This window comes from Polistes fuscatus, unplaced genomic scaffold, assembly GCF_010416935.1.
Source record: "Polistes fuscatus isolate 324 unplaced genomic scaffold, CU_Pfus_HIC Scaffold3, whole genome shotgun sequence".
Classification (NCBI taxonomy): Eukaryota; Metazoa; Arthropoda; class Insecta; order Hymenoptera; family Vespidae; genus Polistes; species Polistes fuscatus.
The window spans coordinates 16,335,109-16,354,783 of record NW_025113107.1 but is presented as its reverse complement, the minus strand read 5'-3'; the positions used below and the strand labels follow the sequence as shown (position 1 = coordinate 16,354,783).

The following is a 19,675-nucleotide window of genomic DNA, read 5'->3' as shown; positions in this document are numbered from 1 at the left end:
CTGAAAATCCTGATCTAAAAAATACGTTTAAAAACACATAAATACATAAGATATAAATACATTTTTATAGAAATTTATCTAAGCGGCTAAGGACTCTACAATTTATTTGATAAATATTAACTTTTAATATATTTTAACATCTTTTAATATATTTTAATTTATTTTTAAAAACCTCGGACGACTCCTTTCATTAAGTTGGCTGTTCTAATAAAAGAACCACCCAGTAACCACCACTTAATTGCTAGAATCTATCCGTCGCGAATTGGTTTGTCTTCTTGCTCAATTATTTAATAATATCGACGTATCGATACATCAAAATTAATCGCGATTAGAAAAACTAAGTACGAAGCGATTCATGTAAGACATTTATTACATGCTTTTCTGAATGAAAACGAGTAAATTAATGCTCGATTTCACCACTACTAATCTCAAACAAAACACGTAATAAAAAGGAAGTTCATTAATAAATTTCCTTATTAATTAAATGAATTTAATCGGTGAGACAAGAAAACCTATCCTGAACTAATATCATAAAACATACAACACAATATAATATAATACAATATAAATTTTCATGAGTAATTCCTAGAAAGGAATTACTCATGTGCTCGTCAATAATTTATTTAATAATTACAACCAGTAGCACGTGCCAATTAGGACCTTTCATCCTCGACATGATTCAGCACTGGAGGGACTTTAAATTTTTGTACTCACGACATAAGAAGTTCTACGATGGCTCCAAAACACTCCTACTTCGTAGCAAGTATTGCTGTTCAACGCTCGCAAAGTTCCTCGGTTTTCTATTGCAGAAGATCCATCGAAGATCATCCGAAGATCTGTCGAAGAATTATTCGACATCTTTTGAAAGGTAAAAAATCCGTCGTCATATCTATAACATAACATAAAACAAAACAATAAGTTATCTGCAATATAATCCAAAATCATATAAAATAAAATCGAATAAAATGTAAATGAAAATGAATACTTACAATGCATTCTAATCGGACGAAGCATAATGGCACCATGGCGATGCATCTCGCGTGAATCTAATAACGCGGTATAAACGAAAATAAGAAACTATAGATGAGTTTCTTATCGCGAAACCGAAAGTTAATTATACGGCGAACAACACTGATTCTAATTCGCGTTTGATTTGAATTTCTGGTTTACGCCCGATCACTGACTTTACACAACTAATCCAAAGACTGCTTTGCACGCAGTTAATGATTGTAAAAAAATTACACACTTTATTTTAAATCTTCATGTATGCACTGACTTTAAGACGCGAACAGTCTGTGCGACTGTTTAGAGATAAAAATAGAACTTTACTCGAACAAACTCTAATGCAATTACTGCTTTGATCGCAGTTAATTAATTATATAAATTTCAAAAAAAGTTCGCGAAACGCAATGGAATTGAAATTGACGAACGAATGTGCTTCTAATCCGTGATTTTAATTATATTTATACGATCAAACACTCCCGTACATTGCTTCGCGCACGATAGCAATCTAAAACAGAAATAAAAAACAATACTTATAATATCATTACTATTATTGAAAACCATTGAAATATCTGTGGAATTATTGAATAAAAAAGTATACTTACTTCGAATCTTCATCGATGAATGCACGATGGGTCTCCTACCCTTAGGATGACGATGAATAAAACTTTTTAAACGAAAATAAGAAACTTGCGAGTTTCTTAACCGAGCAACGAAACTTTAACATGCGACGATCAACACAGACTCTACTCTTTCCGATTCTTTTATATTTTATTTTATCGATGCAACACGCGATTACTACATTGCCTACGCGCTCGATTGCAATGATGTTCTGAAACGGAAAAAGAAAAAGAACTATTAATGTCATCGTCGTAATAAAAAACCATTGAAGTTATCATAGAAATGTTTGACAGAAAAATATACTCACTTTTAGTCTTCATTGATGACTGCAGGATGGGTATCCTACCCTCAGGATGACGATGAATAAAATAAAATAAAATAAAAAATCTGAAAAGCTGAAACATTCTAAAGATTATAGAACAAAATTCCCTGTAAATCATTTCTGAAGGTAAAATACATTAAAATAGTACTTGCTTTGTATTTTAATATGCAAATTCAAGCAATATCAATTGATTAAATCTCCTTACTTGTATGAAATTACATAGAAAGGATGTAATGTTAATAAAAATTGTTAATAAAAATCTTTAAAATTGTCTAAAGATGACAATAACTGTAACAGTAAACACAATGAAGAATAAGCAAACAATTATATCAATTTTTTTACTGTCCAATGCTATAAAGAACTTCCTACAATATTAAATTAATCGTTATAACGTTAGAAATAAAATTAGAAAATAGTTTAGTACGTTACACGTTCGTTAGATCTTAACTCGTTGAAGGACGTAAGGGGAATGGAGATCTCTCTGTGTGTATCTCATAGGAGTGTCGAATGCTCGGTGCTCGTCTGTTTTCGTTTTGTTTTTGGCTGTTTTTCTTCTCTTCTTAGCTCGTGAAATTCCTGGAAATATACATACACGTTCGTTATTGCTTGTAGGTCGAATGTATTGTATTCTATTTCTTTCTTTCTCACTCTCTCTTTCTCCCTCACACTCTTTCTATTACTCTTATTTACATTATAAAAGAAAAGAGATAGATTAACCTCGTCAAATATGAAGGGGATAAAAAAGTTAACACTATAATAAGATTAAGTACGTGTATTAGTTCTGGACTCTCTAAATGCTTGGAAATCTATAAAAAAGTAAAACAAAAATTAAAATACATTAGTACAATATAAAGAAAATCAAATATATGATTTTACGTGTACGAGATACCTATACTTATGTATATATGCCTGTATATGTTTGAAGGTTATAAAAATTGAATTTAATACGAAATACGATCTTTGAAGACATAATTTTGACAAATAATTAATTAGAGCATCATTAAAGATTGTAATAAGTATTGATACCGTGAAAAAGGTGGAAATTAGAAAAAAATATTTTTTAGTAACATCAGTGAAATTTGACGCGACGCCGAGAATAATCGATAATTATATTTTTACAAATAACTTTCGAACTTTTTAATACTTCGTTTTGAAAACACTCCCGTATGAAAATCTTGCTTGTAGCTATCGTTTAATATATAATAAAATGCTGTACGTTAGAAAATATCTTTTAATTACCTGAGACTAACGGGACGACGTATTATCCGTGCGATTTCCACCACCGACGCAACGAAAAAGGAAGAAGGACATTAGCAATGAGCGCTGCTGATTGGCTGATAATTATTTCGAACGTGAAGAACCAATTAGAAATCATTTTAGTAGAAATGAAATACGCATACAAGCTTGCCTTACTCACACGTACTTGCCGTAACTCGGCTTTCTTTATAACCACGTTAGTCAAGGGTGATATGATAATTTATATATTAAATAAATTAAAAAGTTATCTTTTTTTTCTATTTGAGCTACCCGTGTCCTGTTAATATTTAAAAAATAACCTGTAGTATAAAGACAATACACACTAAAAACTTTATCACATCGCACTGAAAAACACAATCGTAGAGAAAGGAGACGTCGTTGCAAGTATTCAAAAAACAATTGACATGTTACATGCAGCTGTTGTATGGAACTTAATAGATAAGCCAGATCATTAAGGCGAATTTTGCCATTATCGATACAAATTACGCGAATTTTTTGTTTCACAGATGGCATGCATTGTCACATACGATTTCAATTGTTTTTTGAATACTTGCAACGATGTCTCCTTTCTCTACGATTGTGTTTTTCAGTGCGATGTGATAAAGTTTTTAGTGTGTATTGTCTTTATACTGCAGGTAATTTTTTAAATACTATCAAGATACGAGTACCTCAAATAGATAAAAGAATAAATTTTTGATTTATATAATATATAAATTATCATATCACATTTGACTAACATTGTGTAAAGAAAGCCGAGTTACGGCAAGTACGTGTGAGTAAGGCAAGCTTGTGAGCATATTTCATTTGTACTAAAATGATTTCTAATTGGTTCTTGACGTTCGAAATAATTATCAGCCAATCAGCAGCGCTCATTGCTAATATCCTTCTTTCTTTTTCGTTGCGTCGGTGGTGGAAATCGCACGGATAATACGTCGTCCCGTTAATCTCAGGTAATTAAAAGATATTTTCAAACGTACAGCCTTCTATTATATATCAAATGATAGCTACAAGCAAGATTTTCATACGCGAGTGTTTTCAAAACGAAGTATTAAAAAGTTCGAAAGTTATTTGTAAAAATGTAATTATCAATTATTCTCGACGTCGCGTCAAATTTCACTGATGTTACTAAAAAATATTTTTTTCTAATTTCCACCTTTTTCACGGTATCAATATTTATTAGAATCTTTAATGATGATGTAATTAATTATTTTTCATAACTATGTCTTCAAAGATCGTATTTCGTATTAAATTCAATTTTTATAACCTTCAAACATATACAGGCATATATACATAAGTATAGGTATCTCGTACACATACACTCATATATTTGATTTTCTTTATATTGTACTAATGTATTTTTATTTTTGTTTTCCTTTTTTATAGATTTCCAAGCATTGGGAGAGTCCAGGTCTAATACACATACTTAATCTTATTGTAGTGTTAACTTTTTTATCCCCTTCATATTTGACGAGGATAATCTGTCTCTTTTCTTTTATAATGTAAATAAGAGTAATAGAAACAGTGTGAGAGAGAAAGATAGAGTGAGAAAGAAAGACATAGAATACAATACGTTAGACCTACAGGCAATAACGAACGTGTATGTATGTTTCCAGGAATTTCTCGAGCTAAGAAGAGAAGAAAAACAGCCAAAAACAAAACGAAAACAGACGAGCACCGAGCATTCGACACTCCTATGAGATACACACAGAGAGATCTCCATTCCCCTTACGTCCTTCAACGAGTTAAGATCTAACAAACGTGTAACGTACTAAACTATTTTATAATTTTATTTCTAACGTTATAACGATTAATTTATTATTGTAGGAAGTTCTTTATAGCAATGGACAGTAAAAAAATTGATATAATTGTTTGCTTATTCTTCATTGTGCTTACTGTTACAGTTATTGTCATCTTTAGACAATTTTAAAGATTTTTATTAACAATTTTTATTAACATTACATCCTTTCTATGTAATTTCATACAAGTAGGGAGATTTAATCAATTGATATTGCTGAAATTTGCATATTAAAGTACAAAGCAAGTACTATTTTAATGTATTTTACCTTCAGAAATGATTTATAGGGAATTTTGTTCTATAATTTTTAGAATGTTTCAGCTTTTCAGATTTTTTATTTTATTTTATTTTATTCATCGTCATCCTAAGGGTAGGATACCCATTCTGCAGTCATCAATGAAGACTAAAAGTGAGTATATTTTTCTGTCAAACATTTCTATGATAACTTCAATGGTTTTTTATTACGACGATGACATTAATAGTTCTTTTTCTTTTTCCGTTTCGGAACATCATTGCAATCGAGCGCGTAGGCAATGTTGTAATCGTGTGTTGCATCGATAAAATAAAATATAAAAGAATCAGAAAGAGTAGAATCTGTGTTGATCGTCGCATGTTAAAGTTTCGTTTCTCGGTTAAGAAACTCGCAAGTTTCTTATTTTCGTTTAAAAAGTTTTATTCATCGTCATCCTAAGGGTAGGAGACCCATCGTGCATTCATGGATGAAGATACGAAGTAAGTATACTTTTTTATTCAATAATTCCACACATATTTCAATGGTTTTTAATAATAGTAATGATATTAATAGTATATTTTTTATTTCTGTTTCAGATTGCTATCGTGCGCGAAGCAATGTACGGGAGTGTTTGATCGTATAAATATAATTAAAATCACGGATTAGAAGCACGTTCGTTCGTCAATATCAATTCCATTGCGTTTCGCGAACTTTTTTGAAACTTATATAATTAATTAACTTCGATCAAGGCTGTAATTGCATTAGAGTTTGTTCGAGTAAAGTTCTATTTTTATCTCTAAACAGTCGCACAGACTGTTCGCGTCTTAAAGTCAGTGCATACATGAAGATTTAAAATAAAGTGTGTAATTTTTGTACTATCATTGACTGCGTGCAAAGCAGTTTTTGGATTAGTTGTGTAAAGTCAGTGATCGGGCGTAAACCAGAAATTCAAATCAAACGCGAATTAGAATCAGTGTTGTTCGCCGTATAATTAACTTTCGGTTTCGCGATAAGAAACTCATCTATAGTTTCTTATTTTCGTTTATACCGCGTTATTAGATTCACGCAAGATGCATCGCCATGGTTCCATTATGCTTCGTCCGATTAGAATGCATTGTAAGTATTCATTTTCATTTACATTTTATTCGATTTTATTTTATATGATTTAGGATTATATTGCAGATAACTTATTGTTCTGTTTTATGTTACGTTATAGATATGACGACGGATTTTTTACCTTTCCAAAGATGTGGAATAATTCTTCGATGGATGTTCAATGGATCTTCTGCAATAGAAAACCGAGGAACTTTGCTAGCGTTGAACAGCAATACTTGCTACGAAGTAGGAGTGTTTTGGAGCCATCGTAGAACTTCTTATGTCGTGAGTACAAAAATTTAAAGTCCCTCCAGTGCTCAATCATGTCGAGGATGAAAGGTCCTAATTGGCACGAGCTACTGGTTGTAATTATTTAAATAAATTATTGACGAGCACATGAGTAATTCCTTTCTAGGAATTACTCATGAAAATTGTATATTGTATTGTATTATATTGTTTTGTATGTTTTATGATATTAGTTCAGGATAGGTTTTCTTGTCTCACCGGTTAAATTCATTTAATTAATAGGGAAATTTATTAATGAACTTCCTTTTTTATTACGTGTTTTGTTTGAGATTAGTAGTGGTGAAATCGAGCATTAATTTACTCGTTTTCATTCAGAAAAGCATGTAATAAATGTCTTACATGAATCGCTTTGAACTTAGTTTATCTAATCGCGATTAATTTTGATGTATCGATACGTCGATATTATTAAATAATTGAGCAAGAAGACAAACCAATTCGCGGCGGATAGATTCTAGCAGTTAAGTGGTGGTTACTGGGTGGTTCTTTTATTAGAACAGCCAACTTAATGAAAGGAGTCGTCCGAGGTTTTTAAAAATATATTAAAATATATTAAAAGATATTAAAATATATTAAAAGTTAATATTATATTTATCAAATAAATTGTAGAGTCCTTAGCCGCTTAGATAAATTTCTATAAAAATGTACTTATATCTTATGTATATATGTGTTTTTAAACCTATTTTTTAGATCAGGATTTTCAGCTTCTAATATACTAATCTCCCGTTTCTCCCCCTTATACTTTCTGCGTTCTCATCTATACGTGTGCCCAGGTGCTACTCGAATGGGTGAGAAACGGTTAGTGTAGGTTTATTTTTAAGTTTTTCCTCCCATATTGGCGGCTGTCATTATGTTAGTGATTGCACGGAGTACATTGCACTTGTATGTGCGTTAGGTGTGTGCATTGTACATCGTTTCGCGATACGTAATACCAAACATTTTTTAATGTTATTAAATAAAATTTACTTGTAGAGTCACGCGTACGATACGAATTTTTTCTTTTTTTTTAAACAATCGCTTTGCATAGTAGAGTTTACCGCATTTATTTGTGGATTCTATAATATACTCGTATATAACTAGTATGTATATATACTAGTGTATACTCGTATTTTTGCATTAGTCATTTATGCAATAATCACTAGCCTTGGCAGACGATTACAGCAATTGGTACGTACTCCCATAAGTTTAGAAAACACGCGTTTGAACAAGGGTGTCGGAGGTGCCCCGGGGCATGCTCTCTAGTTTAGGCTTTTGCACCCTGGTGGTATGTGTGAGAATCGTGGAATGAGTGGGTGGGTATGCATGTTTGCTTTTTTAAATATGTCTATTAGACAAGCAGGTAGCATACTTAGGTGTGAATGTTTATTTAATCTGTAAGTAGGTAGTGACCGGAGAAGTCGCGCGATTTTAATTTCCACTCAGGAGTGGAAAATTTCTTCTCCGGATATTATACAAAGTTTCAGCAACCTTTAATTTCATTTATCTCATTTAAATATTTCTTTTATTTTTTCCATATATTGCTGATACTCTGTACCGCGAGATATAAATTAGTATCGAACGATTCAAAAGTCTTTGCGTTTTCTTAAAAATTAATTTTTTTTCGAAAAAGTGAAAATTGCTGAATACGTTGGATACTTACTTAATATTACGTATATTAACGCTTTGCTCTTTAGTAATTCTTACTGAATACTTCATTTGTTATATATGTATAGTAAATGCAAAGTAGAGTAAAGATAAAAGATAAAAGTGGTCGAGTAAAAAAGTAAGACCATAAGATGTATGACCAAGTTTCTGCTTTTGTTTAATATTATTTAATTTTTTAAATGCAAAGTGTTAATAATAGGTTCATCGATTAGATCAAATATCTGTTGAGGCATTCGAGTAAACGTAACTGTACGATTTGTATTGTAAAATGCGCTTAGAAAAAGCCTCACAGCAGAGTTTAGGGCATGAAGAAAGAAGAGGCTAAATGTCGAAGAGGCTAATGCCGAAGAGGCTAATGCCGAAGAGGCCCCCACTTTAATGTGGCTGAAGAGGGCAACTACTATTGAGGCTATTGAGTTATTTTCAAAGGTTCGACAGCAAGTTCGAACTTTTCGAAAATAGCTCTCTAGTCATGTTTTATATTTTATTATATCACTTTTCTGCTCGTCATTAGTTTGTAGTTGTAATTAGAGATGATGGACCATTCCATCTCCTTGGGACATCAAATTTTTGTCCATATCGTCATAAAGATGCATACGTGTTTAGTTGGAGTCAGAAATATTTAAATTTTTGAATCATTAAATTATGAAGCTTAAATAACGTTCGGCAAATATTACAGTAATTTCCCTTTTCTTGTTTCGTCTTTTAAATTTTTCGTTGTGTTGGTATTTCATTAAATTTGCAATTTTAATTCCTAAAAAATGCAGTTTTAAAGTATTTCTCACAATAATTAATAGATATTATTATTTTTAGTAATTTTGTATTTTCACTTTTCCTATTTCTTTATTTTTATTTATTTTATGTAAATGTAAAATCACGCGTTTAAATTCTATTTTATTGCAACGTTAAATAAAGATTTGATAAAAATAAATAGAGAATTAAATTGAAAAGTGTATCTCCGAATTGGACGATTTATATGTCAGGCTATTGTGTCACTTGATTTGTATGGTTAATATAATTTTCTTCTTGTTGCAGGTGATCATCGTTGGATTTTTCATCGAACCTTCTGGATTCTTTTTTATTTGAGTGTCTTAAATTGCTTCATCTTTACATATACTTATAAATGCATTTCTGAAGGTACACATACATAAACGCTAAATAGGAAATAAAATTATTTACAATTCTGTAACAAATATAACTTTAAATATTAGTGGAAATTTTTCGAAGATTTCAAATATGTTTGTTAATAAAATCATTAATCAATGAACAATTAATCTTTTTCAGATTCAGGACGATAATGAATCTTCGTGTGATCTTTCATCGCTTTGCAGATATTCATAATTTTATATGTACTCTTTTTTCAGCTACTTATTTTGCATTGAAAAAAAAGTAAATTAATTTCTAAATAATCTAACATGAACGAAATTTAAGAAGGAACAAAAAAAGAACACTTATTTCCTCTTTCGAATTAAAATACGAAGAAACATGTTCTTCGAACTAAATATATCTACTCATTATTAAACCAACGGTTCTTCTATCACAAATAGCAAAACGATGTAAATCAAATGAGTTACGTCGTATACTTAAACTGTTTGAAATCGTCGTCATCGATCTTATTCACGTTATTAATGAAATTCCTCGTATGAAAAAAACAGAAGGGGTAACAAAAAATAGGAGGAAAAAATTTAACGGAAAAGAAAGAAAAAGAAAAAAATAAAAAGAAAGAGAGAGCGAGAGAGTGAGAGAGAAAGAGGGAGATTATTCCATAGCACACATAGCATTTAAAGGACGCGTTCCGATCGCGTGCTTCGTCCGGTCCGATTAAACGCATTCCGCGAGTACTCGTCGCGTGGTTCGTGCTTTGAAAATCAATGTCCATTCGAAGCTACGAGTCATAAAGTAGACTACGACAGAGATCGTGTGCCACCGGACCTTGTATGTCATTGAAATCTTCTGTCTCTTTTTATCTTTCACATTTTGCATGCAATATCTCTCTATTTCTCTCTCTCTCTCTCTCTCTCTCTCACTCTCTCACTTTCTCCCAATCCCTTTTCCCTTCTCTCAATCACAATCTCATTCTCATTCTCTGTCCCTCTCTCTCACACACACACATACTTATTCACTCACTCACTCACTCACTCAGTCACTCTCTCTCTCTCTCTCTCACACACACACACACACACTTATTCGCTCACTCTCTCGATCCCTTTCCTTCTCTCTCTCTCTCTCTCTCTCTCTGTTTCTTTCTTTTTCTTTCTTTTTCTTTCTTTCTCTTTTTCTCTTTTTCTCTCGGTGTTTTTCTCTATCCTGACTGTCTGTCATTCATTTTCACCGTATCTCAATTTTCGACGAAGCTAATTTTTACCGTAAGAACGTATTAACGAGGACGGCTTAATGAGAGTAATTAAGCTCCATAATCTATCGCAGATCCCCTATCGTATTTTAAAAGATGTTATTTAAAAACCGTTTGACGTTCTTTCCCCCGATGAACATCGGGAAAAAAGAGAAAAACAATGAAAATAAAAAAAGCGGAGGTAGAAATTAAAAATATAAAACCGAATGAAATGTTAAAAGGAGAATACGCGCGTTTGTAGGAATTCGTTCGTACGTATTTTTACAAATGCGTTTTTATCGCAGATACGTAAATAATATCCAGCAACGTTTGCGGTATCTTTTCGAATCTAATTTTTACGGATTATTGTAGAATATTTTGTTGTATGTGAATTTTTTTTTCCTTTTTAATTTTTTTATTTATTAATTGATCGGTAAAAAAGTATTCATATATTGTTGAACGTGTCCGATAAGCTTTTATACAATACTTTTTTTTATTTATAATTATTAATAATTATTTTTATCGGGATCTTAGAAAAGTGTAATGTAAAAGTCGGTAGAAATGAAATTTTGAAAATGGTTTGAATAAGGTTAACAACTTTTTGCAGGATTTTAATCATCGATTCTTAAATCATGATTTAGGTTTATTTCAAACTAAAATGTTATATTATGAAAACTGTCATGTATGAGTTAAGCACGGAAGTATTGTACTTGACAGCTCATCTCCAGTTTACAATGTTTTAATACTTTTTGCGTATATTCGGTAAAACTCGAACTAAAACTCATAGTAATGGAATAACTTTAGAACAGGAAAACCTGTGGCACATGTGCACCAGAGGCAAATGAAACTTTCGAAAAGGAGAAACTTATATTCTCTAATTATCTATCTACTCTATGCGCGCTCTCATATATCTTATATATTTCTCTTTATTACTTATCTAAATTACAAAAAAAAAGTACTCTTTTATCCTAATTTTAAACTCTGACAGGGTCGTTAAACATCTAAAAACCAAATTGTCTAAAAAATAAATTCGCGTTAAGTATAGTAAAGGAGAAATTAATAGAAAAGATGATTCATTTTCTAAAACACACATACACATTATCCATATTATAGTATTTTATTTTTATAATTTTTTATAGGAAACAAAATCGTAGGTAGTATAAAACAAAAATAAATGCGTTAAAATATGATCAAAATCGAATGCAAAGTATCAAACAATAATTATTTGTGAGATGCGAGCACCTCCAGGCCAAACACTTAAGTAGGCATTCGTGAGGAGATTGGACGGTGGGCCCTGGATAGCTCAATGGTTAAAGAGCAGTCGCCCGGAAAGCGGAAAATCCGGGTTCGAGTCCCGGTCCAGTCTGTCCAACGGCCCAATTTTTTCACGAATCCTACATATTTATTATTCATTTATCCATTTTCATTGTAAATACTGAAACCGTGTTCAAAAAAGAAACTATCTAGAATTTTGAAATCGCGTTTGAACGAAGAGATTGAAAATTTGATTTTTATTTTATTGCGTACCGATGGGGGAAATATTCGGTCCGACGAAATTCATCGCGATGAAATCAAAAGTATCTTCCAATATTTCTTTAATTTCTCCTTATTCTCTCCCGTATGTAATATTTTTTTCCCTTTATCTACTTTCTTTTCCATGTCTTCCATCGAACCGTAAATTCAGACATACCGGTTAACATCAAAGGGTTTATTCGCGGTATGGGGAAATTGTGGAATCGAGTTGCGATTAAAATTCATTCCGATGCACTTCCCGCATTGACAATGGAAATAAATCTGTATTCGTTTACTTCCATATTCCAAGCACTCTACCTACCCCCTGTCCCCCCTTCAACTTCCCACCCCTCCCCCAAACCGCAAATTCTCCTTCCCATCCCCCTCAACGTTCTTTTTATCAAAGGCGGATTAAATCTCCGTAACTTTATTCTTTGTTTGCGGGTTTGAAAAACGGTGGAAAGAAAAATATTTAAAAAAAATAATAAAAAAAAAACATAAAAAAAAATAAAAAGTAGAGAAAAAAAGGCAAAACTAACAAAAGAAAAGAGAGAAAAATAGAGAGACGGCTAGCCGTAAAACGCACACGTTACAACAAAAGGATTTAATTATGGTTGCTTTTCTTTCTACTTTTCTCTATTCTCGGAAAGACAGATATATAGAAAGAGAAAGAAGAGACCAGTATATTCGGTTAAAAAAATTGTCTACCACGGTGTAACTAGCTAGTAACTTTATCATGAGATATGAGAGTAAAAGTTAGACACTAACGCATTATCTCGACGTGAAATAGTCCTTTGTCAAAAATGTTATTTGAATTACATTTCTTTTCTTATTATTCTTGTAACCGTAATTCAAATTCTTTTTATATGCTTTCCCTAAAACACCTAGTTATTTCCTAGAAGACGTAGGGTTTTTATAAATTAATCGAATTATATATTTACACTTTAATGATAACATAATAACAGACATTTTCATTAATCAATCTAATTATCAATTCCACATACGAGTAATATTTAATATGATACGCCAACGTATCATGTTTGGTATATTAATTGTTATATTTATATGCTTCGTGGATCGTATTTAATACCCCGCGAACTACCCCTCTTTCATCAATTCACGCGAGTAACGCTAATTATTGTTAATAATAATAATAATTAAGAATTATAATGCATCGGGTTGCCCGGAACGTACGTGCCAATTTTTTTAAAAATTCATTCGTTAGCAAAACTCGTTTATTTATTTTATATTTTTTGTTTTGTTTCATTAATAATATATCGATATTTTTTTTAAATACTTTTTCTTATTTTTTTGTTGAATAATATTTAAAAAGTTAAATTTCTATAATTGTCCGCAAAGATTGATAAATTTTATGAACAATTTATTAAAATAAAATGATAGTAAATATAATAAAAATTAGATTAAAATCGAACTTCTTATGTAAATATAAAATATATTTGAAAAATTAATACGAACATTTCGAGCAATCGAATAAAGTGAAAATAAATTTACCTTAGCGACACCATAACCTTTCTCGCGTAATCTGAAAAGACATGGTACCACTACTGCTGGGGATACTGCAGCTATTATACTTCCAAGTAAGAAACCCCATATCCATGGTAATCCTAAGAGGTATTTCGTTAAAACGGTAACCACTCCAGCTTCGACGCACCATGGTATCAAACCTAATTTCGGAACGGTGATTTTCAGTCTCTTCAATGCACTTGGATCCAAATCCAATCCTGCTCTTGTTAAGATGATTACGAGAGCGATTTTTCTACAATCAAAAACACATCCCAATTAGGGTTTTAAAATTTTTCAATATTTAGAAAAAGTATCGGTTAAAAAGGTTTACATATTTGACAAAAAATAATAGCGATGAAAATATCATTGAAAGAGTAAAAAACATACTTTTACGTTTATTTAAAGATGAAAAATATTATATAAAAAAAAAAAGCTCGTAACTTAAATTTGAATAATCAATATTAGGTATTCGATATTATATTAAAATTGGAAATGTAAAAAGTGAAAAGATATTATCGAATGTTATTTTAGTAGAAAGTTATGCTTAATCATGATCGGCGTTCGAATGTAGGTGACAAGAAATTCTTCTTTCTTCGATAGGATTTTGTCAACATTCCCAGATTAGATATTATTCTGTTTGTATTTGACGTGAATTGATATGTCAAGAATAATATTTCGCGTTTTCTTTGCTCTCTTCGGATAAAGAAAATATTATTTTTTAATTGAAGTGAAATATTTATCGATTATTCCATCAACATTTGATTTCCATTGGAAATACGACTTTTAACTTGGAAGATTACCCTGTGTGTCTTTCGCATTGGCTGCTCTCAAACTACAATACAGTTTCCTTGGTTCTATCGAAACTGTGTACACGTCCCCTTTTGCCGAAGAGGAAACTCCTAATAGGATAAGTTTTCGAAGGTTCACCTCCCTAAACCGGTTTTACAAAGTTACACTCTTCTCCTCTATTCCACGATTTTAACGATTTCCGAACTCGAATTTTACAAAGTCTGCCAAACGATTTCTGAATTCTTACATTCGACTTTTATTTTTATTATTTTCTTCAAATCGTTCGCAGAATTTTTACAATTTTCGAACGATATGAAAAATACTTTTTATTTTTATTACATCTTTTCTCTTACATCCTTTTTTATTTTTACGAAATCATTTGCAGAATTTTTCATGATTCGAGTAACAACGTTAGAAATTTCATTTTGGAACTTATTTTTCATGTATCGTGTATACATTTATTGTTTCAATTTTCGACGTCTTATCTTTAGAATATTTTTACTATATATTTCTTAATTCGTCGTGTTTTATTTTGCAACTGCAAATAACGTAGAAATTTAGAATAAAGTTTTTTTATCGGTAAAAGCGACAAACGAACTTTCTGTACAAAATATTAAATTATTTCTCACACAATCGAATTATGTTTTCCAATGGTTTTAAGAAACGTCGAGTTTTTCTAATATTCGTTTTACCAATTATCTCAGATACTTTTGTTATTTCAGTATCACGATTGATTATATATTTATCGATATCGAAAAATTGTATTAGAACTAATAACGATATCTTATCGGTATTAGAATTGATAAAAAGAATAATCTAATGCTACCGATCGTTAATGCAATCGAAGGATTTATTTTGTATTTTTTTTATATAGGTTAGAATAGTTTATTTAATCTTACTTGAATAAATCAATGTGGTCGAAATAATTTCGCAAACACACACATACAGAAATGTACATTAAGGGGTTATACGCAGTTGCGAGGCTCGAAAAAGACGTATTTTCATGAATTTTTTCTAGAAACAGTTTTTATTTCTCAAACAAAAGTGATGGTAATTCAAATAGAGCCAACTTTTGAGAATACAATAGCGCGTCGATTATGTAAAAATATTAATCTGCACCGCTCCTGTAGATGATTTCCTGAACGTCCTCTAAAAAAAGACGTTTGGCGGTGATCTCCATTTTGGCGGTTTGGATTATTGAAATTAAAAAATATGGTGGATTCTTTTAAAGGATAGATTAATGCAGGTATTAAGCAGAAGGAATATTAAAAATTTTGATTTTTGACAAAATGGCGTCTATTTGAAAAAAAGTTCGTGTTTTTGTCTAAAATTTTCGCTCTAAATTGTTAAAAAAAAATAGTAATCAATTTTTTAAAAATTATTCCTTCTACTTAATACCTGAGGATATATAGATAATATCTAAGAAGATTGTGAAAAAATTCGAAACCGATCGGTTGAGCCATTTCTGAAAAATCGAGATCACCGACTTTGAAAATACCGTTTTGAGAAAAACGCGTTTAAAGTTTCAAAGAGACGTTTACACATAGTTACACATTTTTGTTTGCAGCTTACATGAAGTGAAGAATATTTGCCGGATTGATTTGAAATTTTCAGAGAATATACTTAAATATATGTACATTCCGAAAATGAAAAAAAGAAAAAAAATCGATTTTTTGAAAATTCTAATTGCGTATAACCCCTTAATGCATACAAATATGCATAAATATGAAGGAAGGATGTATTTTAATAAGCATGTTGCGTCATTTGTCGTTTCTCGTTTCTCTCCAATCTTAATCAACCCTGACGCCAAGTGTTATGTTTTTTTAATTGAGATTAACACCCCTTTTTTTCCTTTCCCTCCCTCCACCTTTCCATTTCTTTTTCTCGCTTGGAAAAGAAATGGAAAAAGAAAATATAAGGAAAGGGGAGGGGGGAAAAATAGAATTTAACCTGTTCTAGCAAGCTTAGAAGGAGACTTGATCTTCGTTACGTGCCAGAATCACGAAACAACAATCCCAACGCGATATTAGTTTATCTCGGAATACGATAAATAACTCGAAAACTTCTCGAGTTCAAATTAGTCGCAGTTATATTCATTTTCACTTTAGTTCTTTTAAACTGGCAATCGAATAAAGATTTGTGTACAAAAGTTCCTTGAAAAAATGTATTACATTTTCTAGAAATGCGAAAGAAATCACGATGAAATCGTGGCTTTTCGATCGGTTTTTTAAATTTGATCGTTGATTGGAGGAAAACGAGAGAAGAGTTGATTGATCTTTCGAAAAAAAAAATCATTGAACTAGTAAAAATAAGTCTTATGCTTAGGTAATATCGGTGATGAATAGGAAAGTAAATAAATAGTGGTAGTGGTGGTAGTGGTGGTGGTGGTGGTGGGGGAGATATCTGAAGTGGAACGTTATTTTTTGATTTCTTTTTGTAGAATATACATACATACATACATACATATATATATACGAAGATAAAATACAACAAACAGGTAAACACCATCGACGTTTAGGAAAACCGCTGGAACTCCTGTTGGTTTGGGGGAAATCCCCGAGAAAGGAAGGAAGGAAGGAAGGATTCGCTCGTTCTCGGGGATTTGCGAGGGGGAGCTTTATCGTTCCACGCTTTCGATCCATCTACTACTACTACCCCTATCGTAAAATCTATCGAGCGCGTCCCATGCTCGCTTTTACCGCATTCGACGAACTTACGTGCAACCCCTAGTCCCCCTTCCCTCCCCCTGCGGAGTGCAACGGCAGTGCCACGTTTCGCTTAAAACGTCTCTCTTCTTTTTTCGTTTCTCCAAACGAAAACTTTAACGGTACTTATCGGTAACATCTCTCCTCTCTCTCTCTTTCTCTCTCATTCTATTTCTACTTCTACTTCTTTTTTTTTACCCCCTTTGGTGACGATGTTCTTTGAATTTTTAACTGTAATCGATAGATCGTTCGATTGACTCGACAATAAAGTGCCAAATCTTACGACTTTTTAATCATTCTTTACCATTTTTATTTTTCTTTTTGAAGTTATACTTCTTTTGGCGCGTTTGGGAAAATGTGATGGGAGTGATTTTTTCCGAGCGTCTGGAAAAACAACACCATGAAGTTTGTTGGTATTTACAACGCGCGGCAAAGCGATTTCAAATTTACGGCATGAAAAGTTGTCTTCTTTTCTTCTTCCCCCCTTTTTTCTCAAGCGGGTCACCCATCCAAGTACTAATCGTACTCAGCGCTGCTTTACTTAAATGATCGAGCGAGAACTAATGCTGTAACCGCGCCATGGCTGTTGACGCGTGAAGTAATTCGATATATTTTTCTTATATTTAGTGTGGACTGATATCTATATTTTCATATTTTCTTTTCTTTTTTTATTCTTTCTTATATATATAATAACAATTATTTTTTTTTAAGTTATTTTTTTTCTTTGAAGTTTTTTTTCGAAGTTATTTTTGAGGTTATTGAGGTTATATTCGTTTTGGTACAGCAAAGAAGTATAACTTCTTACGTGCGTACATAAGTACACACACCAGTTTTTTTTTATCTTTCATCTTAATAATCATAAATATATTATTTATAATAATAATAATATAATAATAATAATAATAATAATAATAATAATAATAATAATAATAATAATAGAAAAATTTCAGGACAGTTTTCACAATAATTTTGATAGTAGCAATAAAAGAAAGTAGATGAGATGGAGATACGATTGCGAATATAATAATATGATTGGAAAAAGGATTATCGATGACAGATTATGTTTATTGTGTAGTTGCAGATCTTGCAATTGTTCATTTCTTCAATCGTTTTCGTTAAATATCGTATAAGATAAAAAGAAATAGAAGAAGTAGACACTCGACGCCGTCCTAAAAGCCTACTTGGCTACGCCTCCGCTTTCAAATCTTTTATTATACCCGCAGTTCTTTATCCATCTTAAGAATCGTAAGAATACATGAAACTTTGTTCTATGCAATACAGAAATAAAAACGATTAAGTAGATGGGAAGTAATATAATACATCATTAATAATGATACGTATAATACGCATACATCAAATCGTGTATAAAATAAAATTAAAAATTAGTTTAAAAAAAAAATATTAATTAGAAATATATATTTCGTTAGAAATAATTTATTAATAAAAATAATTCGTATAGATAAAATAATAGATAATCACGCGAATAAATGATAAAAAGATATTATAATTTTAATTATTTAACTTATTAATTGATATATATCAATTTACAAAAGTTTCAAATAATAATTATTATATCAATGGAATATTATTTTTCTTTTATTTTATTATTGCTTCTTTTTTATTTTTGTTTTTTTTTTTTATACGTAGTAATACTAATCGCGAAAAACAATTAGAAAAAGAAACCGTAAACAGAGTAGTAAATCGCGAGACATCGTTCCAAAAGAGTGCTCGTAAATTTTTCGAATTGTTTTTGTTCCTTTTTAGAGATAAAAAGAACAAAAAAAAGGAAAGGTAAGATAGAAAAGATTTCTTCTTATAAACGGAAAAACGAATGGTAATTTGGTTTCTTCTCCTTACTTTTGGAAGAAGAATATAAAAGACGAATGGCGAATCGTGGAGATATTATCGAGCTTAGTTGAACGAGTTGCTGGCGGTTTGCTGAGCGCATATATTCGCCTACATAGGAATCGGCCTTAACGCTCCTAACCTAGAAACGACGAAAATTCTTGGCATGCCTTTGCGTCTCTCGATAACGTCGGTTCGCGCAAGATGAACTTAGAAAGAGACAGAGAGAAACAGAGAGAGACAGAGAGAGACAGAGAGAGAGAGAGAGAGAGAGAGAAATACGTTCCCGGTTGCGGCCACGGTCGTCGCATGCGACACGTCACTTTAATCCTCGATATTAACTATAATACAATCTCATCTCTCTCTCTCTCTCTCTTATTTCATCTCTTTTATCATTAACATAAATTGAAAAGAATAGGACCAGTTGACACGCATGGAATTATTTGAACACCCTGTAAGATTTACTTTTTATTTCATTCGACACATTTAATTTTATTTAATTATAAATTATTAAATACAATTAATTATTAAATGCAACCGGGAACGTATTTCTCTCTCTCTCTCTCTCTCTCTCTTATTTCATCTCTTTTATCATTAACATAAATTGAAAAAAATAGGACCAGTTGATACGCATGAAATTATTTGAACACCCTGTAAGATTTACTTTTTATTTATTCGACAGATTTAATTTTATTTA

The 19,675-nt window shown here is 31.4% G+C and overlaps 1 protein-coding gene across 1 annotated transcript in view; it reads right to left on the bottom strand.

The window, feature by feature from the left end:
- The window catches only part of LOC122519451 (sodium/hydrogen exchanger 9B2-like), a 42,676-nt gene that overhangs the window by 5,118 nt on the left and 17,883 nt on the right, over positions 1-19,675 (bottom strand). The window contains exon 4 of the mRNA XM_043638872.1: positions 13,628-13,892. Coding sequence (XP_043494807.1) covers positions 13,628-13,892 — 265 coding nt within the window. The remainder of the gene's footprint in view (positions 1-13,627; positions 13,893-19,675) is intronic.